The sequence below is a fragment of the Magnolia sinica genome, chromosome 17 (genome assembly GCF_029962835.1).
Source record: "Magnolia sinica isolate HGM2019 chromosome 17, MsV1, whole genome shotgun sequence".
Classification (NCBI taxonomy): Eukaryota; Viridiplantae; Streptophyta; class Magnoliopsida; order Magnoliales; family Magnoliaceae; genus Magnolia; species Magnolia sinica.
In genome coordinates, this window is record NC_080589.1 from 21,614,597 (window position 1) to 21,641,530 (window position 26,934).

General features: G+C 40.1%; 1 protein-coding gene across 22 annotated transcripts in view; it reads left to right on the forward strand.

The window, feature by feature from the left end:
• Window positions 1–26,934, forward strand: part of LOC131231011 (nodulin homeobox) — an 81,741-nt gene that overhangs the window by 9,666 nt on the left and 45,141 nt on the right. For 16 of the 22 annotated variants that reach the window (XM_058227079.1, XM_058227083.1, XM_058227085.1 and 13 more), the window contains 4 exons: window positions 9,875–10,000; window positions 10,078–10,236; window positions 11,217–11,300; window positions 11,380–11,508. The exons of 3 other annotated variants lie outside the window; for them this stretch is intronic. In XM_058227079.1, the coding sequence (XP_058083062.1) occupies window positions 9,875–10,000; window positions 10,078–10,236; window positions 11,217–11,300; window positions 11,380–11,508 (498 nt within the window). The remainder of the gene's footprint in view (window positions 1–9,874; window positions 10,001–10,077; window positions 10,237–11,216; window positions 11,301–11,379; window positions 11,509–26,934) is intronic. 3 more of the 22 variants (XM_058227075.1, XM_058227077.1, XM_058227076.1) reach the window with 1 other exon arrangement.

Here is a 26,934-nt window from a genome sequence, read left to right on the forward strand (position 1 = left end):
GGGACACTCACACCATAAATAGGCCGGGCTTGATTTCTAGGTCCCTGGGCCGGACTTGATTTTCCTGGCCCTCCATGGGAGCAGTGTTCGAATTATCTCCGATAGTATTGAAATATCTTCGATATCATCTTTATCTCCAGCTCAGCGATACCGATAACCAGTGTTTGAAATATCGGTATAGCATTACGTATCGCACCCTCGGGATACGGATACGTATCAGTTATCGCATGGGATATATCGGTTGTATCACGTAATGTATCGCTGTTGTTGGAAACATGGGGAAACATTGGAAATTGGTCGATTTTTTCAATGAAATTTCAGTGATTGTTAAAAAAAAGACATCAATACACACTTACAAATCAAAACATAACAAAAAACAAGTGCACATGATAGGTTTTCTTTGTATGGGGTCCTAATCTATGCGTTGTCTAACTGAATTGATGCAAGTAAATTAAAAGTCTTTTCATATAATTTATAAATGTAAGAAGACATGTGGAAACACAAGCAATACATTCAAAAGTAAAAGAAGAATCACTAGATTAGGTTACATACATCTTTGATTTTGATTGTTTTTCAATTTTCCGCAACTTGGTCCTTCTCCTCCAAATCTCTAAATTGAAGCTCCCAATCCATGGTTTTTCATACAAAACATAAAAATCATAGATTTGTAACAATTTAACACTGGTTTAACATGATTTATAGAAAAAAGGATCGAAAATAATAATAATAAAAAAATGCTCACCGGATCGAACATGGGGGATATATCCCACTACTTGTGCGTTTTGTATCGCACAGGTGGGATACAAGATATATCGTGGGATATATTGGTCGATATCGTTGATATTTAAAACACTGCCGATAACACTGGTAGCGATACCGATAACGCAGGTAGTATCAGAAATTCCAGGTATTAGCAATGTATTGCTAAGTATCGCTAACATATCAATATCGCAAATGTAATTGCCAATTTTTTCAACTATGTAAATTCTAGGTGTCAATTGTATTGCCAATACATCAATATCACCAATGTATCACCAATATTTTTGACTATGTAAATTCTAGGTAATGCTTATATCACAAGTGTATCAACAATATTTCAATAATATCACCAACGAATTGATATCAAGAATAGAAAACTTGGCCGATCTCACACACTCCTTCACCCAACCTCTCTATTTTACCCCACAAACCATCCAGCCCAACATATAATATAGAAAAGCCCAATCAACCCAATTGTATGCTTTCTCCAAATCAAGCTTACAGTCCACACCACCCTCACCCCCTTTATGGTGCAAATTGATAATTTCATTGATAATCAATGAACTATCTAGAATCTGCCTCCCCTCCACAAAAGCCACTTGCACCTTAGAAATAACCTTACCCATAGCCCAAAATCTGGAGGCAAGAGTCTTAGCAAGGATTTTTGTATGGCACGCCTATAAGACTAATAGGATGGGAGTCCTTAATGTCGTCGACACCCTCCTTCGAGACGAGCAATTTAGATGCTAATCTTCCATTTAAGCTGAAATCCCTAATGAAACTCAAGACATCCTCCTTAAGCATTTCCCAAAAAATATGAAAAAATGCAATAGAAAATCCATCAGTGTTCGGAGCTTTGCCCCTACCCAACTCCTGAAGGGCAGCTTTAACTTCCTCCTTTGATATCTCCTTTTCCGGTGATGCATCCTCCTTGGCTGACAACACCTCAAAACTTAAGGTTGTCTAATCTTGTGTGAGCAACAACAAGGCCTGAGAGAAGATCCTTGTGGAAGGATATGATTGCATCACACACTTCTGCTTTGTCTTCTACATGAACTCTGTCCACCTTCACACTTTCGATTTGATTTGCACATGCCCTTGCGCTAGTGACACCATGAAAGAACTTTAATGTTTTTATCCCCCTCAAGCCACGTGGCTCTTGATTGTTGCTTCCACTTTCCTCCTTCAAGAAATTATTATATTCAACCTTTAGGGAGTCCCTATGGTTCGTTCTTCCTTCGAAATAGTTGCGCTTCTTCTATTTAATCAATGCCTTGGATTTCATCCAAAACCTTCTCCATAACTGCTTATCTTGAAAGAAAGCATTCTTCCATCACACAATTTCTACTTGGGTATTCAATTTCTGGAAGAGCACGAAACTTGACTGACCCACCTTGTAAGCACCTCAACAACCCTTGACCAAGTCCTTAAAGCCTTCCACTTGGAGCCAGGCTAATTCAAATCAGTATAGACGTGGACCCCAACTCTCCATCTCCACCTCAAGAAGGATCGGGCAGTGATTAGAAGTCATCTTCTGCAGATCCTGTTGGCTAGAAAGGGGAGATCGGACAATCCGACACCAGGTAACAATCCAACTAGGATAAAACAGGATGATCTATGCCATTAGACCACGTAAATCTCACATCCCCCATCGGTAAATCCACTAATTGTTCCTTTGCATCCACTCTGGGAATGAGACGACTCTACACCTTCAGTCGGCCTAGCTTTTAACCGATGAGCTAAGAGCCCTGACCTCGAAGTCTCCTCCCAAAGGCTTTATCAGACCCCTGTTGAAAACAAACTCACCCCAAAGAACGACCTGTTGGGAGTATATATGATTCCTCACCACTCCAAGTACACATGAGGGAGGAGAGAAAATAATTAAGTCACACGAGGGGTAGTTATGCCCACCTACACATGAAAAAACTGCCTTGTGTGGCTTTACGCGAACCACACAAGCCTCTACCTTAAGTGGATCCAAATGTACCTAGCATGCGGCTAGGTGTTCACAAATGTCTATGTTCCCCACAACTGGTAATGCAAGGGCATTTTCACACCGTGCTCGATTGGGGTGGCTTGTGGGATGTAGGGCACACTCGGGGCAGGTGATTGTGTGAGGCGGGCCCCACCAGTGTGAGGCGGAACCCATGTGATATGGGGCTCACAAGGGGGGTTTGGCTGAGGACCTAACCCGTGGGATGTGGGGCTTGGGCTATGCGATAAAGGGATCGATTCACCACACTATCAGTTCGAGATTTTAGAGCAAGTGGTTAGTTGTCTTGTGTCGAAGTGGTATCGGAGCGGGAGGTCTCGTGTTTGAGACTCCTCATCGGGGGTGATTAATGCAGAGCCATTTTCACATTGGGTTCGAGTGGGTGGCCTGTGGGATGCAAGGACGCTTGGGGTGGGCGGCCCATGTGAGCCGGGTAGCTCATGTGAGGCGGAACCCATGTGATATAAGGCCCATGAGGGGGGTTCGACTGAGGACCTGACCCATGGGATGTGGGGCCTGAGCTATGAGATAGAGGGATTGATTTGCCACGCTTTATTAGTTCAAGTTTTTAAAGCAAGTGGTTAGTTGTCTTGCGTCAACTAGCCTCTCTGGGCTACCATTAGGCAATATTTTTTCCCATTCCGAATAATAAGAGTAACAACTATTGCCGTCCCCCACATCCCCTTTTGACATGTCATCATCCTGTTCCGTTTCAACACCGTTGTAATCTTCCGAGAAGCCTCATGTCCCCTCCATTATTGTGTCGCCGCCCAATGTATCACGATCGAGAGAGCTTGCCCGTCTTGGACGTGTGTTCGCATCCGAAGCGGATCTATTGGGTGCATTGACCATCAAGGAAGGCGCTTATGGCTACTACTGACTCATTCGACAACATTTGTGATGAATATTAAGAGTTTGAGATCTTAGTGGTTGGTTGCCCGGGGATGAAATTGTTAACTTGCATTGTCGTCTAGCTCATCTTAAAGGAACCTCCCTCCTCTCAACATCATCATTATACTCCATTAGGTGTACTTGCTTCTGCACATTTAGTCTCCAACTCACATGTCAGTCCGTCCTGCATCATTGATTCTGGAGCCTTTAGATCATATGACCACTATAACTTCACTCTTACTCATCATCATTTGCATCTCACAATCGTGTAAAAATCGTGGATGACACCTATACTCACAATAACCGGGCTGGAACCATCAATTTCTCACCGTTCCATCACTTGTCTTTTGTTCTTCGTGTCCCCAAATTATTTTGCAACTTATTATTTGGTAGTCGTTTTACGGGGTCTCTTAATTGCAGTGTAACATTCTTTCCTTCTCATTGAGTTTTTCAGAACCCGAAGATTGAACAAAGGATTAGGGCTGGCAGTGAGCAAGTCAACATTGATCTTTTTTTGACCTCTGGATAATGTTGGATCAACTCTCCATACCTCGAGTTCACCTCAGTCAATTATTAATCAGTTTTTGTATTGGCATTGTCGTCTTGGCCGTATAGCGATTAGTAGTCTCTAATTGTCACTTCCTTGTTTGTTTTAAGTCTCGAAGTGTGAATAAATTATTTTGTGAGACATGTCAATTGGCTAAACATTGCCAATCATTCAATCCAACTAATCCTAATGCAAAATGTGATATCCCTTTTGCCCTCATATGTTTAGATGTTGGGGCCCTTCTCCAGTGCCTTCTGTATTTGAGTATAAATACTATGTTTCTTTCGTAGATGATTATATTCGAGCTACTTGGGTCTATCTTATGAAATCCAAAGATGAGGTTTTCTTTAGCTTTCGAATATTTCATAAGATGGTTACCAATCAATTCATGGCTACAATAAAAATCTTGCATTTTGATCATGGGGGTCAATATATTTCAAAGTCCTTTCAAAACTACTTGTTTGAAAATAGTACAAAATCTCATAACACATGCCTTTATACTCCTGAACAAAGTGGAGTGGCCGAGAGAGAATAAATGTCTTCTTAAAGTAGATTGTGCCCTTCTCCTTGAAATAAATGTTCCAAAAATTTGTGGGCCAACATTGTGTTAAGCGCCACGTACCTAGTTAATAGAATGCCTAGTAGAGTTTTAGGAGGAAAGGCTCCCATTCAGTTTTGCAACCAAAGCAACTCTTGTTTCCTATTTCTCGTCAAGTGTTTGGCTGTGTGTGTTTTGTTTATATTCCTAGCATTCATCGAGACAAATTAGATTCCAAGACTATTAAATGTATCTTTTTTAGGTTATTCCAACAAAAAAATGATACAAATGTTATGCCCTTGGCATCCTTGGAAAATGATTTGACATGATGGATGTGACCTTCTTTGAAGATATTCCATATTAACCCTCCATAGGGAAGTCTCTCAATTCCCCTCATCAGGAGTCTCCAATGCATTATTGCTTACCTCTTCTTATATTTGATTGTTCCTCTCCATCATTTAGTATTGAGCCCTTGACTATCTCTCCATCTTGTTAGTCTCTTCAATAGATTGCTGGCCTTAAAACATATGTTCAAAGGAAGAAACAATGTAATGGCTTTCTCACCATGGGTCCTCTCCACTCAATTGATCTAGACTTAGGTATGAGTTGTATGACTTTTCCTAATTCACTTGATCTTCCCATTGCTTCGCGTAAAGAAAACCGTTCATGTATTTCTCATCTTCTTGCCAACTTCATTTCATATAGTTCTCTTTCACCGTCATACTATGCATTACTTTCCAATATCTCTTCCATCATAGTTCTTTTGAGTGTTCGTTGAGCTTTTTAGCTTCCTTAGTGGAAATGAATCATGTTGGAGGAGATGCATGCCTAGGAAAAAAAAATAAAAAATCAAACCTTGGATATTGTCAGGTTGCCTCAGGGAAAAAGGCTGTTGGAGATTGAGTGTTCTCTTGTGGCAAAAGGTTTTTCTCTGACCCATGGGGTGGTCTTCTATGAGGCCTTTCTCCATAGGGATATGTATGAAGAAGTGTACATGGCACCTCCTTTGGTTTTCCTACTAGCTGCCGGGATTTTGTTTGTAAGCTCCACAAAGCCATTTGTGGTCTCAAGCAATCTCTACCGGCTTGGTTTGAACACTTTCGACATGTACTAGTGAAGTTGGGATGTTCACAGAGTTGTACTGACCATACTCTATTCTTCAAACGTGCCGTTGGTCTCTCTATGCTATTGTATATGTGGATGACATCATTATCACTGGTGATACAATGAAGTTATCAAGTCGTTAAAGGTGTTTCTTAGTATAGATTTGACAATGGCGCTTTGCTAAGGATTAAAATAGCCCAAGGAGGGTGGCTTTGTCTAGAAAATATGGTACCGGCCTAGAGGGATGGTGGATTAAAGGCTCTTCGTGCTATAAAGCTTTCGGTTTATGGAAAACGATTTTCTCAATTGCTTTGAAGTTTAAAGAAGCTATTTCCTTTTTGTTGGGAGATGGTACTTGTATACATTTTTGGGAGGATTTGTGGCTTGGTGATTACTTGTTCAAGGAAGCCTTCCTGAACCTAGCGCTTTTGGCTCCTAGATAAGAACATTTTAGTGGCTAGTTGTTTCTCTAGGTCTGGAGAAGAGATTGTGTGGGCGCCTCCTTGTCGTAGAGGCCTCTCTGTCGACGAAGTGGAGATGTTCGTTTCTCTTCTAGATGGACGAAAAAGTGTTCAACTAGCTGAATTTGAGATGGATTTGGTGGTTTGGAAATGTCTTGGCTTCGGAAGATTCTCGATTCGGTCCTTCTATAGGCTTATTACCTCATCTTTGTCTCTCTCTCGTCACAACTTTGGTTTTTGGAAGTACGGTGCTCCGCCGAAGGTTTATCGTGCAAGGGGGATGTTGAGTTGGTGGATCATTTATTTATTCACTGCCCTTTTTTGAGGAAGATTTGGGATGCTTTTTCTATTGACTCTTTATGTTAGCTAGGTTATGCCGGGCTCCATTCCTTCCTGGCATCATGGCATGATGGTGGTATTGGAAAAGTTAGTAAAGTGTTATGTTGCTTTGCGGCTATGACATCTCTTTGGGCCATCTGGGTAGAGAGAAATAGGCGTTGTTTTGAGAACAAGTTGGAATCGGAAGGTTGGCTTATTTGCAAGGCAATGTCTTTGGTGATTGAGTGGGCTTGTGGGTTTAAGGACCTGGATGCTTGTGTTCTCGTCGCTCTAATGGGATTGTAATTTTCATTTTTTTTGTATTCTTTTTCGCATGTTCAGGTGCGACTTTCTAATAAATTTGTTATGTCTTAAAAAAAAAGAGGGTATAGATTTGATATTAAAGATCTTGGGTCTCTTCGATATTTTTTCGGTATTAAAGTTGCAAGATATGGACGTGATATTGTTATTTTTCAAAGAAAACATATCCTTGATCATATCCATGACTGTGGTCATCTTGGTGCTAAGCCTTTAGACACTCTTATTGAACAAAACCACCGAGTGTAGCTTAATAGTGGTGATCCTTTGCTTGATGCTGGCCTGTGTCATTGCCTTGTCATCAAACTCATTTATTGGACTATTACTTGTTTTGACATTGCATATGAAATTAGTTTAGTCAGTCAATTTATGTATGCACCCCACAAGAATCACTTGGATGCAGTTTAGTATATTTTGAAGTATCTCAAAGGTTCACCCAGACGAGGAATTCTATATTCTTCACATGTTCGTCTTTATGTTGAGGCCTTACCGGTTTAGACTGGGCTGACTTTCCTTCCAATTGCCGATCTACTTCTGGTTATTGCACCTTGGTTTGTGGGAATCTAGTGATATGGAAAAGCACAAAGCAATTTGTTGTGGGCCGCTCTAGTGTTGAAGCAGAGTAGTGGGTGGTGGCTAATGGTGAATGTGAGCTACTTTGGCTGAAGACCTTTTTTGAATGAATTAGGTCTCCTAGTTTCTTCTCCCATGTTGCTTAATCATAACGTTGCAGCCCTTCACATCTCCTCTAACCCAATTTATCATGAGCGCACCAAACATATTGAGGTTGACTATCATTTTGTCTAGGAGAAAGTGGCTTCCAGGATGTTTGCTTGTCGTATAAAAAATTGAATGATCAACTCCTTGATTTTCTAACCAAAGGGCATTGGTCCTCGGTCATCACCATCTTCTTCGCATGCTTCCAAGCAAGGCATGATTGATATCCATGCTACAATTGAGGAGGAATGTAGGGAATGTGAATGTATATGTGTAAATGTGGGAGTATGTGTATTCTATTGTTGTATTCTTGGGGAGCACTATATGTTTTTCTCATGTTAATATGCGCGCGCTGTGTTCATGTGTGCATGTGTCAAGAGAGACTAACACAAGTGTCGCATTTCTCTAAAAAGTCTCCTCTTTCTTTTCCTTCTACTTTATCTTCATCCTCTTCTTCTTTACTCTCACTCTCCATCTCTCTCTCACCTGTTTCTCTTCTTTCTACTCTTTTCTACAAAATCTTTATGAATCACACACACACACACACACACACACAATGTCTTCACAGTCCATTGTATCATTTTACTGGAATCATAAACCGGACCAATGTTGTCAAAATCGTTATCGTATCGCAAATCGTAATGGGGGTTGAGTCGCATCGAATCGCAAATCGTAAGAATTTTTTATTTTTACAATTTTCTTAAAAATATAAAAAATATAACTAAATCATAAAAAATTAAAAACTTAGCAATCATCCTTTTGCCATCAATATGCACCTATCAATACGCATCATAGTGTTAAAGGATTCTTATCTTTGCTGTTTTTTTTTTCTTTTAAGAAATTTTCTGTAAAAAAAATACAAGGATCCTTTAATAATTTATGTTCTTGTTAACTTTCTTGAATGTAGAACCACATTGGAAAAGCGGCATTTGATTCTGTAGACCGATGAAAAAATATATTTTGATTTCTAACCATCATTCCACAATACATACAGGTTAACATGATCGTAACCATCCAAAAAAACATTCCAGGTAAGTCATACATCAATTTGGTGTTTCGACCAGTTAAGAAGTAAGAAATCATTAAAAAAGCTCTATAAAATAATTTACCTTTTCTAGATGATTCTTTTTTTTTCTTTTTTGGAAGTTTTTTTTTTCCCCTAAATAATTCTTAAAGCCCTCACCAATTTAAAAACATAAAAACGAAAGCCAAGTGAAGTTTAAAATAGGAGTGGACAAGTATAATGTGAATCGTAATTGTAGGATTCAAACTGTAAATTCGTAGGATTCATTTAAAACGGGATTCAGAGGTGGGATTCAAATCATTTATTTAAGATTCGACTCAAATCGTAAATCGTAAATCGTAGGATTTTGACAACACCGATCCGGACTTTCCTTTGTGGCCATCTCTCAAATATTCATCTAGAAGTTTTGCATTGATATGTCTTAACTTGTCTTTTATTGACAAAGAACACCTTATTTGGTTTTTGCTTACACGTTTCCTTAAATTCCTGACCCCTAAGTGCAACCAAAAGGGACCGAATATCCGAAATAATGTTGGGAGCCCTTTATTAGTTTTTCCTACACTCTTCTTTCTTCTTGCTCTTTAATTTGTTAATGGTAGCTGTCCCTTCCATTTATGGTGGTTCTGTTGGCCTTTTGTGAAAAAATGGTAATTGTCCTTTGAAATACTAACACCAAAAACAGCACTGTTGAAGCACCTAAAACTCATCTCAATAAAAAAAAATAAAATGTAAAGACTCTCTGCAAGTTCCTTCAAGCTATAATGATCTGTTAAACAGCTCTGGCCTGACATGCCCAATTGCAGCTACCAAAAGCAGATGATGTTTTCTTTCTTAGCTGTGCAGCAGAAAAGCCAGCTGCTGATTAAAATCATGTTGATATTCATAATCTACCCCCACCCAATTGACTGGGATTAATAGATTTTCAAACTTTAGTGCTCTGTAAATGTCAATAGATTGCATGAATACTTTTAGTCTAGCATGGTTAGTTTAAGATATTTCATTCTAGGTAATCATATCAGTTGTCTATAATTGAGAGTAGTTTTAATTATTTTTCTTGGAAACAAGAACGTGAACATAATTATTCTCCTCTTCCATGTTTGAACCTCATAAACTAGTCTCTTAGTAGCCTAGTGCATCATGTATTCATAATTCTAGCTGCCCACAGTGATTATGTTATAACATGCCACATTGTTTTAATGGATAGGCGGTTGACTTCAAGTCAGCTGTAGAAGAATTACATGGGCGTAGCTCTCAGGAACTCGGTAGGTTATTAAAGGAGTCTGAGACTTTTACCATACAAGTCAATGCTGAAAAAGGTTCTTTACTTCAGGTGATTTTTTTTTCCCTTCCCATTTTGATTTTTGAGTTCCTTGCAGTGGTTGTATCTGAAATGATTTTGCCTTTCAGATTGATATGGAGAGACTTTCATGGTCTCTCCCTCTGCACCTTATTGCGGTGCTTGTCTCGCCTGGTGGGGATGACACGCGCATGAGATACTTGCTGCGTGGTGTTCGGCTTTTGCATTCTTTGTGTGACCTTGCATCTCGACATATGAGACTTGAGCAGGTGCTTTTACTAGCTCTTATGCAATCCTATCTTTTAGACAAAGGCTACTAATTGAAAGCAGATTGAGCATGGTAGCAGGTATAGCTGCACAGAGTTAACTTCCATCTTGACACAAGTAAAAGAAACTGAGACAGTTTCTCTTAAATCTTTAATTTCCTCCATCCATCGGCCCAGCCAGCCAAGGATAGGGAGGGCAGGAGAGGGCCCAACTGATGGCCAGACACAAGTTACTTTCTATGGCTGCCGGATGAGCATTTCTGCTAATCAGTTGCTTTAAGCCAAACCAAATCCTTTGAACCTCAGCTTTGTTGGAGTCCGTGGTGTCCACTGGATCTGAAAAAGATCCTGTCACATCACCTGAGTTGTTGTGAATAACCCCTCCTAACATTTCTTTCTTGTCTTGTTCTCCATCCCTACATAAAAAAAAAAACTATCCTTACAAGGTACATTGCAGGAGAAATTATGTGATCCTCGAATGAACATATGCACAATATGCTTGGCTCTCTGGTTTGTAAAGTGGGGTGTGCATGGTCAGTGGTACTTACCTTTCATTAGTTGTCCCTAATGTGGATGGAGTATTCCCCTGAAATCTTCTCAATAGGACGGTCCTAACCTTTAGATTTATTTCCTTTTGAATAGATGGTTGAGAAGAGAATACAACAGTGGTCCACTTTCAACTGAAAAAAGGCTCGAGATTGGTGGCTTAGAGTTCCCATCTGGGGACTTTTTTGGGCATGATCCATTCACTGTGGAACCCAGCAGATCAGTGGTCTGGGTCACTGAACCATGGGCCCTAATAGTACAAACTGAAAACTCGAGGATCTGGAGGGTCATATGGAGGGAGGGTGGAGCAGCTGCGGGAGAGGGAAAAAATAAAGAATCTTTAAGATGTTCAGTTAGGATATTTTGATGCAAAGCTTCTCCAGGAGAGGTTTGGTAGGGATATTAAGCACTGTATCTGTCCTATGCTCCTTTTCCAGATTTTGCTTGAGGAGGTAAAAGTAACCGAACAGATATTGGACCTGGTATTCTACGTCGTTATTGTTCTTGCACGCTACGAACAGGTTTTCTTTTATCTCTCTTGTTAGGTTTGGCTTCCTTTTTCAGTGTTCTATTTTTATAAGGGGTGGTTTTGTGATTTAGGAAAGTCATGTTGAAAGTTCCCTACCTGTTCTGCATTCAGCACTTGTGGTCTGCAGCCTTCATCTATTGACAGGATATGTTTCCTCACAGTGGCAAGATCTTGTACATGTTTTGCTTGTACATCCTAAGGTACTTTCCAATCCCATCTATGTGTTTTTACTACATCATTGCCATTTGCAACATTATTGATGCAGATAAACTGTGAGGTTTTTTTTTTTTTTTTTTGAGAGTCAAAAAAATTATTTATTTAACCCGCCATTAGGCAGGGAAAGAATACAACCTAGTGCAATGCTAACATCCCACAAAGGAAGAGATAGAAGCAAGTTTGGCTGCATTAACATAGGGAGCCCAACTGTTGACAAGACCTTTGATTACATTTATCACTCTTTCCACTGATGTCCCGCCATTCTTGAAGCAACGCTCGTTCCTTTCCTTCCAGATTGCCCAAAATATGGCCACAATGAGCAGCCTCCAAGTTATTTTCCTGGCTTTCCCACCACATCCTCCATGCCACGCCCATAGGATGACATCAACGGATTCTGGCATGACCCAAGATATTTGAGCCGTGGCAAGGAACGAATCCCACATCTTGTGGGTAGAAGGACAATGAATGAACAAATGATCGATTGACTTCGTGTTTGCCATGCATAGCATCCATATATTGGGGAGAACAAGGGATCTTCGCTAGAGGTTATCAATAGTCAACACTCTTTTGCGACCCACCAACTATATGAACACTGCCACGCGAGGGGGAGCATCGTAAAATCAATGGTGAACCGGATTCGAAGGGCTGAGGCCTCTGTCATTTTGCCAAAAATCTAAAGAAGGAACGAACAAATAAGTTCCCAGATCGATGACCTTTCCATATCAGGGAGTCCTTGTCTTCAGTTGAAGGAACAACAAGGTTGAGATGATCCAACAAACTGATGTACTCCCAAGCCTCCATGTCAGAAAGATTCCTACGACAAGGATGACACTACACAATCTGGCCACCAGAAGGGGAGAAGCATTGAGAAACAATAATGTCACGGTTCGGAGCAAGAGCGAATATTCTTGTGAATTCCTCTTGAATCGATCTCTCACCACACTATACATCCATCCATAATCGGATCCTATTTCTATTCCCAAGAGTGACGGCTATATTTCTGCGAACCAAATGTTTGATGTTGTAGCCTTCTAAATAGAAGACGTTCGATGAAGGGAGGATCTTTTCACATACCAAACTCCCCCTTGAGATCTGTACTTGCTAACTACAATCTCTCTCCAAAATCTGCCCTCTTTAGTTCCGAACTTCCAGATCCACTTCCCCAAGAGAGCAATGTTCGTGAGTCCCAATTTTTTATATCCCAGCCCCCCTTCGGAAATAGGCTTGCAAACCTCCCCCTAATGGAGAAGAAACTCTACCATCCATATTCCCTTTCCAAAAGAAGTTCATTTTTAGCTTTTCTAGTCTTTTCAATATCGAGCTAGGACACTTGAATAAAGACATGAAGTACAGAGGCATGTTCGAAAAAACTGCTTTGATGAGAGTTGGCCTCCCTCCAAAGGAAAGATAACGACATTGCCACCTAGCTAATTTCCTCTCCATCCTTTCGAAAATGCTTTTCAGGCTTCTCGATGCATAACGGTAGGCCCAAGTACGTAGAAGGGAATGCTCCTGTCTTAGACCAAAAAATTGTAGCTAAAGAAGCTAGAAACATGTACCCCTAACATCTCACTTTTGGCGACATTAATCTTGAGCCCTGACACGGCTTCAAAGCATCAAGAATTTTTCAGAGATTATCAATGGCAATTTCATCCGCATTGCAAAATAGAATAGTGTCATCCGCATATTGAAGATGGCTAATTTGGACTCCATCTTCGGAAATTCTGAAGCCATTAACTAGACAGCATTCTTCACCCCTTTGAAGCATTTTGCTAAGGGCCTCACCAACGACCACAAATATATAGGGAGAGTTGATCCCCTTGCTTGAGACCCCATGGAAGCCTTGAAGTATCCTTTAGTATAGCTATTGACTAACATAGAAAACGAGGCAGATTGAACACAAAACCTCATCCATCCCCTTCACTTTTGGCCACAGCCCACCCATTCCAATATGCAATCCTAGAAATCCCAGTCCACGTGGTCATAGGCCTTTTCCGAGTCCAACTTGCAAACTATACTACTTCTCTTCTCTTTGTACCTCGAATCGATGCATTCATGAGCAATAAGCTCACTATTGTGAATCTGTCTACCCATAATGAGTGCCCATCGATTGTCGGCTATAACCTTGGACAACACTCCCCGAAATTGCAATGCTAGTATTTTCACGAGCATCTTGTATAGGTTACCTATTAAGCTTATAGGTCGAAAATCTTTTAACTACTCTACACCTAGAACTGGGCACAGGATGACTCAAATCTTCCGACTTGTTCAGACCTACTCGAATGGGTGAGTCGATCCAAACCTAGTAGACTTCACCCAATCCAAATTCAAATTGAGTTGAGTCCCAGTAACTTGACCTGACTTGACCCGAAACCCTACTCGTTCAGACTCGACTCGATTTGAAACCTGAATCAACTCGGGTTTGGGTAGTGTGTGTGTGTGTAAACAGAGTCATGCTCACGTACGCACATGCGCACCTTTACACATGTGTCATGGGCGTCTAATCCAAACGGTCCATGTGATGCAGAATCCCATGAAATCCAAAGGGACAAATTTTCACCCTGATCTAAAATTTTGGTGGGCCATAACAAAGAGAAATGCAAATCAAGGGAGGAAACTGTTTTCATTTTTCATGGCCCACCAAAGTTTTGGATCAAAGTAAAAATTGGGCTCGGGGGGTTTAATGAGGTGATGCTTCACGTGGATTGTTCAGATTTTGGAGTCACATCACGTATGATGAGTTCTTAAAAAAGTTCGCACGATTTCCATGCGAACTGGTGCACAGCTAAGCATTTGGCTATATAAACATAAATTTCTAAAGTTTAACCCTACCCGCAACACCCGACCCAATCCGGATCTCTCTCCCTCCCTCATCCTCCTCTCCCGAGCCCGACGACCACCACTAGCCGCCTAGGCACCCTCCTCTCTCTCTCTCTCCTCTCCACTTCCACCCTCATCTCTCGAGCCCGACAGCCACTCGTCTTGAGCCTGGTAGCGCCGCAACAGTTTGTCCGGACAATCCATACCCACTTGGCCACCTGACACTGCCTAATCGAGGTAATTTACTAAACCCTATAGTTTTATTTTTTTAATTTTAATTTTAATTTTAATTTTTTTTTTTGTTTTGGGGGGGGGGGGGGAGTGTTCGTTTGGACTGGGTGTGAACCATGTGGTGCAGTCAGGCCAACTGTGGTTCGTTTGGACTAGGTGTGTACCGTGTGGTGCATTCAGGCTGGCTGTGGTGTGTTTGGGTTGGCTTGGGCTGAGCCATTATTAAACCTTAAACTAAACCTAATCCTTAAACCCTAAAACCTAATCCCTAAAATCTAATCCCTAAACCCTAAAACTAATCCCTAAACCCAAACCCTAAACCTAATCCCTTATCCCTAATCCCTAAACCCATAACCCTAATCCCTAAACCCTCATCCCCAAACTTGAAACCCTAAACCTAAACTGTAAACCCTAAACCTAATCTTTAAACCCTAAATCCTAAATGACTAATGCGTTTTATTTTTTTGAATTGAACAATTAGTTGTTTATTTTTGTGAATTATGGATTACATTGCTTATTGCTTAGCTTATTATAGTGCATTAGACAGTTAACCTAATGTGTATGGATTACATTGCTTGTTGCTTGACTTATTATTGTGCATTAGACAATTAGCCTAATGTGGTTTATTTTGTGAACTAGATAATTAGTTGCGATTTTGAGGATTTCTATGTGGCCAGACATAGATATAGTATGCTTTTGGTGGCATAGAAATCGCTTAAATTGTCCCATTTTGGACAGTTCAAGGTTAGATAGGTAGTACGCTTTCATATAACTTGTTTAAAATTTTATGCCCTGTTCTGTGCTCCATCTCCTCATTTATCTTTGTATATGTTTCTTCTTTTTTATTTCTTATGTCAAATATCTTCACATTGCATAGATATTTGGCATGAGAATGAAATGGAAGATCAACTTATCTGTAGAGACATGGGGAGACGCTGCCGGAATTTTGGCTTGGACGTTTAAATGAGAATATGGAAGTATTACAATCTATCCAACCTTGGATGGGTGACTAATTTAGGGTTTAGTATAAACTTTTTAAGTATTATAGTGCTAATCTGATTTAGTATCTTTCAATTAGTAGATGACTGGTGAGGAAATTTCCAATACCCCTGGTAGTTTGTCAGTCTCTTCGCCAATGATCTTGGATGTAGGATTAGGTCTAAAAGATGAAGAGCTGCTCATTGAAATTAGTACCTCACAGTCATAGAGTTCTGTAAAACAAAAAAAGATCGGTAGTGTGGGAAGATTTTGAAGAAGTAATACTAAAAAATGGTACGGTGAAGAAACACCTTATGAAGTGTCATAAAAAAGTGAGAAGTCAGACCTCAGGCCAACAGACACTTTTATTTACCCAATCTTTGGTGGATCCATCGCAAGGTACCTTGTCTACCTATAAGTATAATAGAGACCATGTGAATGATTTGATGGGCGAATTTATTATTGCAAATGAAAAACCATTTCATATGGTGGAGAGTCCATCTTTTGTCGAATTACCTAGAGGCCTTAACCTCTGATACGAGGTCTCCCGTACAATAATAAAGAGTGTGCATGAAAATGTATGCAAGCGGGAAGGTCAAGTTGAACGGACAGTCGACATCGGTTTCCCGAATCAGCTTGACATCATATTTGTAGTTGACATCCAATCAACGTAAGAGGTATATGTCACTAATTGGCCACTATGTTGATAGCGAATGGAGGCTCTACAAAAGAGTTATAAACTTCCATTATCTTGTGCCTCCTCACGTTGGTTTGATGATTTCAGACTACATCTACAAATGCCTTATGGAGTTGGGCATTGATAAGAAAATCTCATCGATAACTTTAGACAGTGCCTCTGCAAGCGATAGCGTGATAATGAATTTGCGGAACCAGTTTAGGGCCACCAGTGACTTGTATTTTGGTGGGAAAATATTTCATGTTATGTGTTGTTCTTACATTCTAAACTTGATTGTACAAGATGGGCTTAAAATGATTGAACCAATGATTGAGAACATAAGAGAGTGTGAAGTACATATGAGGGTCACCTTCATAATTAAATACATCGAATGAGATCATGAAACGGTTGAATTTATCATCTCAGAGAACGATGAAGCTGGATATCATGACATGTTGGAATTCAACTTACGAAATGTTGGATTCAGCGATAGCTTTCAGAGATACATTTTCTCTCATTATGTGGAGCGTGATAGTACGTATCAATGGTTGCCTTCTGATGATGATTGGACAAGAGCTGATATAGTTCACAAATTCCTTTCAATTTTTTACGACACAACGAAGATCTTTTCAGGAAGCAAGTATCCTACAAAAAATATTTCTGTCAGAACTTTGGAGTGTAAGAGATGTTTTGTACAAAAGCTGTAGTGGACCACACTTTCTACAATTAATGACTATGGGTATGCAGTCAAAGTTTGATAAGTATTGGTCCGAGTGCAGTCTGGTAATGACCATTGCAGTCGTTCTTAATCCTCGATACAAGATGTTCATGGTCATATTCATTTTTAAAAAGGTGTATGGTGAGAAGAGTGCCACTGAGGTCATTAAGATTTGTGATGCAGTTGGGGTCGCAAAAGACAATACCACAGGTTGGACTCCTCAAGTGGATTCTAGTTCTAGTGTTGCTGCACAACGAAATATGATCAACGATTTCATGTCTTTCATGGCACAAGTTGAGACTTAAACTTAGTCAACCCAAATAGAACTTGACCACTATCTCAAGGAGCCACTTATAAAGTGCAAAGGTGAAGAATTTGATGTTTTACACTGGTGGAAGTCGAACGCTCGTGAATCACAGTACCCTGTGCTCTTGTTAATGGCACGAGACATATTATCAATTCCAATTTCAACCGTGGTGTCAAAATCTGCTTTTAGTACTGGGAGTAGGGTTGTGAACAAGTATTAAAGCTCACTTACACCGGAATCAGTTTAAGCGCTCATTTGTACACATGATTGGATGTGTCCGATATGGGGAAATGGGAACTCTGTTGATGAGGAGTTCGAGGAAGATAAGAGTGAGAAGTAGGATGAGACAGTACCTGCAGCAATTGCATAAAACATGATGAGACACTGCCTTTTATTTCCCTTGCATTTGCCTACGATAATTTGACATTTATTATTTGTGGACTTGAATTGTAACATTTGATGGGTGGATTGATATTTTCTATGCTTATTACTTATCAGCTTATGTATTTTAATGTTTATTATTATTATTATATATTTTTTCTCGTCTTATTTGTGCTTTTAAATAACTTAATGTTGCTTAAATCTTATATGGTTGGCTAGTTGTGGGTTGTGTTTATTTATCTTCATTCCTTAACCATTTATGTTGCCTCAACCTAACCAAATATTCTTTTTTTTTTTTGAAAATACACACTTATAGATATGTCATCGGAAGATGATCCATTGGCAAATTTTTGGGATTATGGAGCCCAAGTCTACTCCTAGGACGGAAAGATAAATTTACAATGCAAGTTGTGTGCAAAACAATTCGTATACAAAATAAATCTGTTAAAATTACATTTGGCTTGTCGGGCAGGAGACGCTGCCCCATGTAGCAAAGCTCCTACAGAAGTTCGGGATTTATTTTGAGCCATTCTTGACTCAAATACAAAGGCTTTCACCACCCCTTCCCCTACAACCATTACAACTAGCCACAGAAGATATAGAAGCAAGCCTATTATAATTGAAGAAAGGGTCAAGCAGAGGAACTGCCCCCACACTTAGTAGAGAAGAAGAAGACATACTATTAAGGGAATAAGAAGAACAAGATTATATAGAAGTCGTAAAACAAAGTTTGAAATTGACATCCAGGAGCAGAATAACTCCCTTCGAGATAACATGATGTCGAAGCAGGCACCAGTATGAGACATAAGCCAGGCGATAAATCATCAAAGTTTCTTAAAAGTCTTGCAACATTCTATAGGCGGTTGGGATTCATGTACAAATCGGATTATAAAAAGAGGCAGAAAAAACTTGTTGAATCTATGAATGGGGATGATAGAATGGCATCTCCACTATTCGATTCAGAAGAGGTAAACAACCATCTTTTAGACACCTCCAGCTCGGACTCAACCCAGAATTCTCTCGCAGTTCAAGTCATAAAAATATAACCAAATGATGATTTTGGCGACGAAGGTAGAGGGGGTTACTATTATGGACAAGGTTGCTTGGGTTACACGCCACAAAGGCATTCATCATATAGAGGATATTGAATGAACGAATGGTTTATTGGTTTGAATGTGGAACTCTATTCGAGATTCTGAACATTTTTTTGATTTTTGACAATGGTTATTTAGTTTATTCATTTTTTTTTAGAAATTTACTTTTTGAGTATTTGACAATATTTATTCTGAACGACTCAACTCAAGTAGAAAAAAAAAGACGGAAAAAAAAGCTCAACTCGATCCGACTCAGTGCTGACTCGACCTGACTCAGTGCTGACTCAACCCGGCTCAGTTCGGATTAGTCTAGGCCAGACCCGGACTCGGATCGGGTCAGGCATGCTGGACTTGGTAACGAGTCAGGTTGAGTTCGGGTCAGGTATATTTCAAAATTGGATCGGGTTGGGTTAGCCCTAACTCGGTTCGACTCGACTTGATGTCTAGCTCTATTTGCACCTTCGATCTTACGAAGAAGTGTAATAAACGAAGCTCCCATGCCAGCAAACAATCTACTATGCTCATAGAACTCGCAAATGAACTTCATTACATCTTTCTAAAGGATGTGCCAAAAAATATGAAAAAAAGGCTATAGCATAGTCATCGGGGCCTGGGGCTTTCTTGCCACACATGGGGTCAATAACTGCTTTGACTTACTCAATGGACAATGATGGTTCAAGGGATGAGGCTTCTTCCTTTGAAAGCTTGTTGAAAGGCAAATAATCAAGCCGCGACCTATTCCAAGCGTCCCTAGGAAGCAAATTACTACAATAGCAGACAATAGAGTCACAAATCCTTCCTCTGTCCGAAGTCCTCTCACCTTCAATAAGTAAATTGCTAATCTTGTTGCATCTGGCCCGAGCACTTGCTATGCCTTGAAAGTAGTCGCCTTAAGCCATACTCAGGATCGTTGACGCCATTTGATTTCCTCCTCTTTCGATCGGTTAGCATAATTTCGCAAAAGAACCTCCCTCTTATCCTTGTCTTCTTTTGACAAAGTACCGCCTCCTCTTTAAGGTACAATTCATTGATTTCCTTGGCCATGCTATCAAATTCAACCTCTATCACCCAAAACCTCCATTTTCCATAGTTTATTTTATTTTTTAATTTTCTTTTAGGAGCCCGAGTTTCCTACAAATCCTGCAGCCCGCATAGCCTTCGACTTCCAGAGAATTCCACCAGTCTTCAACCTTCAATTTCTACCCATGCTAGCGCGAACCTAATAGGTTTATGGCCCTGATCTTTAGCTGGCACCTCAAGGATGATCGATCAATGGTCCGATATGGCTCTCGGTAGCCCTCACTTGTTAACCAAAAGATATTTATTAAGCCAGTTGGGAGAAAGGAGAAATTTGTCCAAACTGGACAAGATGACATTTTGTTGACCATTGGTCCAAGTGAATTTGACACCTACCAAGGGTAAATCCACCAATTTGTGTTTAGCCACCCACTCCACAAACTTCCTCTTACTATTGTTGATACGACCATTGTTGGACTTCTCGTGAAGAAATTGAAAGACGTTGAACTCACCTTCAACGCACCATGTCGAGTCCCACTTCGATCCGACTTGATCAAGTTCGCCCCAAAATTGATCTCTTAGGCCACTGGAAGATGGACTGTAAACTGTAGTGAAGAGTCACTAATTCCCCGAAAAGGCTTCTCGCAACAAAATAAAAAGAGAAAAAGACCCAGCAAAAACATCTATCTTCCTCCATGGATCAATATTCCATGTTACAAGGATACCCCCTGTGGACCCGACGACATTGACAGTGTCCCAATCTTTGTTTTAACACTCCGGATCGAGCATACCTCTGTAGATGGTCTGAATCTGTGTCTCTTGTAAGGTGATAATTTCTGCCTTCGCTTTTCTACAAACCTTTTTGACCTGGGTCCTTTTGATGTTGCAGCCCAACCCCTTAATTTTCCATGAAAGAACAGACATTGAGAAATAGCATTACATGTTCTCCCCCACTTGCCTCCACTGACTTTCCCTGTGGAGTCATAATTGATTGAGCGTTCTAGATTGAGAAGTTCCCTCCAACCCCTTGGGGATTTTCTACTCACCATTTGCGCCTTTTTCTGTCTCTAAGTTGCCTGACTTTTGACAAAATGGAAGAAATCAGCCACATCCTCATCACTCACTCTAAAAGACATCCCCACTAGCCCCTTGACCCTTTCACACACATCTTCTGACCACCGAAACTGCTCCGCAGTAATCATTTCATATTCGGATTGAGCTTCCTGGTTGGTTGAAGACATGAAATGTTCTACCAAGCCATTCAAGTCCCTTCCTTCCAAAGGCTTTGTGACCCGGGACCATACCTTCAGATAAGGTTGCCCTCGAGGGGATTAACCTCTTAGAACGATCTTCCACCACCATTATCCGCTCTGTCTGATCTTCCCCTGGGGCCTCTGTTACGTCCCATTGATCTTTAAAGATGAAACTTCATTTGCTTGCTGTCTCCATCTTGATCGTGTTCTCATCTGCCGGTAGAATTTGCAGACACGACGCATCTTGAGAAGGAAGAAAGATTGGCCTGCCGTTTTCTCCCAAAAAATCTACGAAGTCGTAACCTTGAAATGAAACACTCGACCTTCTGTTCCGGATAATAAAAGGATTAGGCTCCCATGCGTGGCCACTTAGCACACAAGCTGGAGAGAGGAATTTGTGCACGTTCCGGAGAAATCACTAATGTGCTAGACAAGTGCACGTTCCCAAGCACATTTGTGGACTTGAAAGAGGACATGATTTCGTCCTAGCTAACGTTTCTCTGTCACGAGTCAGATTCTCCCTTTGCCATGTCACCCTCATAAGTTTCGAGAAAGAAGCCATCGTTCTCCTTGCGACATGTCTCCCGAATTGCATTCTGAACTTGCCCTCCAAGGACACGTGAAGGGCTACATGGAGAGTTCAGGGGAGGCTCGTTACCCTATCCTAATTCCAAATTAAGGTTCGGCGTGGTGCACGCGCCATATGGAGAACCCACAAAGCACCGTTCACCACAAGAACCTTTTTGATTGGAGATTCCTTCACTTACTTCCCCCGCACCAATTGTCTTTTGACATGTCTCTGAATGCAAGTACAATGCCATTGTCTCTCCCCTTTTGGTGAGAAAAGTTACTAGCCAAACTCTGATATACTCAATTTCTCTATATATTCCCCCAACGAGCGTAATGCTCTCCTCTCTCCCTTTTGATTTTTACCTCCAAAACATCCGACCTTATCACGATCTTCACCATTTTCAGATCTTTCACAGATCTCTTATTCTTGATGCAAATCCGTGCGGCCCCCATGTCCTTCCCCTTCTTCCTGGCTTTGTCGATCTGGATGACTTCGCCGATGCATGAGCCTATTACAACAAACACCTCTTTGAACCATAGTTCAAGAGGGATATCCCATAACAAGATCCATGATTCTTCTACTCCACAGAATGAAGCTTCTGTCCATTTAAGCATCGAAACCACTGGTCCATCTCTCCACAAAGTTTTGACGAAGAGAACTTGCTCTACATTAGCCTCTGGTCGCATGCTGATCCAAACCTTCCTTTCTTTTATAGGTTTAATAGAGTAGTTACGCGGTTCCGGATTGCAGGATTCATATGACCATCTCTTGATCTAAGGAATCGTGACACCCTCCCTTGTAACCGGCTAATCGCAATGATAGACCATTGTAAGGAGCTCCTCACGTTTTGAACAAATTCCGGTCTGACCTTAACAACCTGGTCTACTCCTTCACCTTTCGTCCAGATCCATCTCCCTTCCTTTTCTACATCCATCGGTTCACCCTCAATCCTTGTTTCCGCTTCCTCTACTACATCTGCTTCCCTCTTCTCCCCTTCCATAACTTCCTTATGGGAAGCTCATGAAATAATGAGAAGAAGATCATTGTCTTTCTAAGTGATTAAAACCTTGAATCTACAAGGAGAGTTCTCGAGTCTACATGAAAATAAGAGAGAAAATTCAGGTGTTTTATTGAATAATGTGTATGATTTCTCGATTACACCACTAATAAAGAAAACTCCCTAATTCGAAATTACTCAAAATAGTAAAACTCTTAGTTAAACAAAATAGCAAAACTGTTCTAAAGCCTAATTGGCCAAAAAAAGAAAGTCCAGATAAGCCTTACTGGAACATTCTTGCCATTATGACAAGCAATTTATAAAAAAGACGAAAATCCTAAAACTGCAAGAATAAGGAGATGCAATAAAAACATAAATATCTAGAAATGGTAAAATTTTCCTAAAATTGTAATTTTGGAATGGAAGCATGTGTTTTCCTAGGAAATGGAGGTGTGTGACCTGCTATGGGGGTCGGATGCCCCCAGAACCATCGCTACATAAAGATCGATAGGTTGTGCGTTTCGTGACGATGCCTGGATCAAAAGTTATGACTAATTTATGGTTCACACCTTTAACGACAATTTCTCCCAATCCAGAATGAATTTCTTCTAACCAAATGCACTTTGGGCTCAATTATGTCATGCCCTACGTAGGACTGGGCTCGGATTGGATGGACTACTTTCGCTTTCGTTTGGGTTTCTTTTGGTCCAACCATGTAAAGAATGCATCTGTGACACGTCCTACATAAGTCTACTCCACTAGGAAAGAACTTATCCTCGAGTTATTCAACGGACTCGACTCATGATACTCATCCAGGTCCGACACATTGAAAGTCCATGAGATCTCCGTGCCCTCGGGAAGATCAACAACATAGGTGTTATCATCAATTTTCTAAGGATCGAACAAGGCTAATCTTCTTATTCCTCAGCTAGTTATGCGCCCCAGTTAGAAACCTCTCCTTTTGCAGGTGAAGCAACACGTTATCACCTACCTCAAACACCTTCTGGCATTGATGTTTATCAGTCTCGTCTTTATACTTGGCATTAGATTCCTGTAACTTCTTGGGCGTCAAAAGAGCTGGCACAACACAAGGACTCGTGTTTTCAGTTACTAGACCCTTACGGATTAGTTCCTTCACTTGCCCCCGTAAGATCTCGCACTCCTTCAGACTCATCCAATAAGGAGGGCAATTAGGCGAACTTGCCCTTGGGACAATGTTAATGTGGTGTCGAATATTTTGCATGGGGGGCAACTCATTAGGAAGTTTATCTAGCATAATCTCCTTGAACTCCTAGAACACTGGTTTTAACTTTTCTGGAATGTTCGTGGGTTCTACTTCTTTTCCCTTTACACCTAATGCATTGATTTCCCCATGTCCTTAGGTTTTTTGACGAAATCCCGTACGGTTACGAGAGACAGCCCCTCCACTTTAGAACTCTTTGAGTTGGCTTTCGGTTCTCCGTTCTCATATGGACGAGGATAATCTTTCTACCAGTTTTAACAAAAACAAATATATCATCCCGACCTCTGTGCATGGCATCAACATCATACCAGTGGTGTTAAATGCGACCACACATTTGCATATGTGAATTTCCATATGCATATCGCATATTCTCATATGCGACCGCCTATGCTAAATATGTGAGGCGATCGCATATGTGATGTATGCGATCACATATCTGCCCGTTCACACTTTTTTTTTTTTGTGTGTGTGTGCAAAAAATCAAACTTCTGCCTATAAAAAGGCATCTAAACCTCCTCCATTTGCAACATTATCACTCTAAAACTCTCTTTTACTCGTACATTCTTACTTCCAAGTGCCATTATAATCTCTCTCTTACCTACTTTCTACTTCCAACCAAGTTCCAACATTCAAGTTCCTAGTTCCCACTTCTCTACAAGATTAAAGCAAGGAGATCATTCAAGAAGAGAAGTTTCCTTCTCTTGGAAGATCAAGATTCAAGCTTCAAGCAACAGTCATTTATTTAGATTTTAGATGTTAGTATTATTTATTTATTTTGAAACTTGTAAGTTGTAACTTGTAAGCAGTGTTAGTGTTATAGTGTATAAGTAATAAACATTAAATGTAACCAATGTTTTAAATATCATTATCGTGTAATGTATTGCACCCTTGGGATACAGATACATATCAGTTATCGCATGGGATATATCGGTTATATCGCGTAATGTATCATTGTTGTTGGGAAACATGAGAACATTGGGAAATTGGTGGAAATTTTCAATGAAACTTCATGGATTGTTGAAAAAGACATCAATGCACACTTAGTAATCAAAACATTACAAAAAAAGGTGCACATAATAGGGGTTTCCTTTGTATGGAGTCCTAATATATGCCTTGTCCAACTGAATTGATGCAAGTATATTCAAAATTTATTCATATAATTTATAAATGTAAGAAGACGTGTATGGAAACACAAGCAATACATTCAAAAGCAAAAGAAGAATCACTAGAAGTTACATACATGTTTGATTTTGTATTTGGATACAAAGATTGCAACTAATTTGCAAGAAATTGAGAAATTTTGATTTTTCTCAATTTTTTGCAACTTGGCCCATCAACCTAAATATCGAAATCGAAGCTCTAAATTCATTATTTTCATGGAAAACATGAAGAATTATAGATTTGTAACCATTTGACACTGATTTAACGTATTTACAACAAAAAACTCGGTTGGAAATCGAAAATGTTCACTAGATTGAATAGGTGGGATATATCGGCACTACATATGCGTTTCGTATCGCACAGGTGGGATATAAGATATATCGTGGGATATATCGGCCAATATCGTCGATATTTAAAACATTGGATATAACTTCAAAATTGTATTTGTACAATAAGTAGCTTATTGATGGTTTTGTTAATTAACTATATTGTTGAATGTTGAATTTGATGTACTTCATTCATTTTTTAATTGATTTTATTTCTCACAAAATAATTTTATATATGTAAAATTATTATATTAGTTATCTATTAACTTGGGGAAGTTTCCCTTAAGTTCTTATATTTTTCTACAAATTTTTTCTTTAAATTATCCCTTATTTTTCATTTTTTTAATTAAAAAAAGTGCGGCCACATATGCAATTGTGTGATCGCTTATGCTTAGGGCTTATGCGATCAACCGCATATGCGGTTTGACATCATTGCATCATACTATCATGATCGACCAAGTATAGCTTCCATATCAACTAAGTCACACATTATTTTGTTTTTATAATATTTACCAATGGAGAAGGGAATACGACATCATTTAGTTACCTTTGTTTTGCTGACTTTCTTATTCCATCCAATCGTGTACGGAGAGAGGTGTTTCTCTATCTTCAGTTGTAGCTTTTCCATCAGTCTTTGACACGATATTCTTACTGCTGCTGCCGTCTATGATTAGATCATAGATATTTTGATTCATGGTGCACTTTGTTTGAAAGATGTTGTGCCGTTGTGGATCTATTTCTTTCTTCGCCGTGTGCAACAGATTCCTCATGATCAAAGTAGTGGCTTGCGATTCACCATTATTAGGTGGTGGCCTGTGATTCATCACGTGTCGCACCATGAACATGATGGCTACGAGCTCCATCGTTGATTTCACATTGCTCATCATTACGAACATGGGTTTGTCCTAAAGCTCTTGTCAAACGGTTTATCGTTACCTGCAGTCCTTGCATGGCTTCATATTCTCTTGTTGGAAAGCTTCAAATGTCGTTGCCGTTGTCATAGGATTGTTCCCCAGAGCATCATGCGTGGGGTTGTTGCTCGAACCATTATTCGATGCCATCGAACAGAGGAAAAGCTTGTCTTTGATACCAACTAACGCATGGAAGAGCGTGAAATAATGAGAAAAAGATCACCTTTTTGTGTTGTCTTTGCTTTCTATGGTATAGTTTTTTCCGGTTTTCTGTTGTTTCTGTTTTGTTTGTTTCGGGCTGCTTCAGCTCCCTTCTTTAACGAATATATTCAATGTTCGGAAAAAAAGAAGTAAATATGAGATTTCACAACACACCAAAAGTGTGCATTTCAAATACCTTTAATTCCATTTACCTCCAAATACACAAAGCCAAATGATGAATTTGGGCCAAAATTCCCCCAAATCCTCTCAAATCCCCTTAAATACACTCAAATACGAGGTGCCAAACGGCCCCTAAGGCGAGACCTGAACCCAACCCGATTTCATGATGGGTCCAAAAAATTGGACGTCATTAGATTCTCGTGGATCCAGGTACCCATTGACAAACCTAATGGATCCTACCTTCAATTTCCTGCCCCTCTCCTATAACTTTGATTGTTCATCAATGGAGGTGTTGAAGGTGTTTGAAATAGTGTGTCATTGGAGATGCCAGGGTTTTTGTGAAGA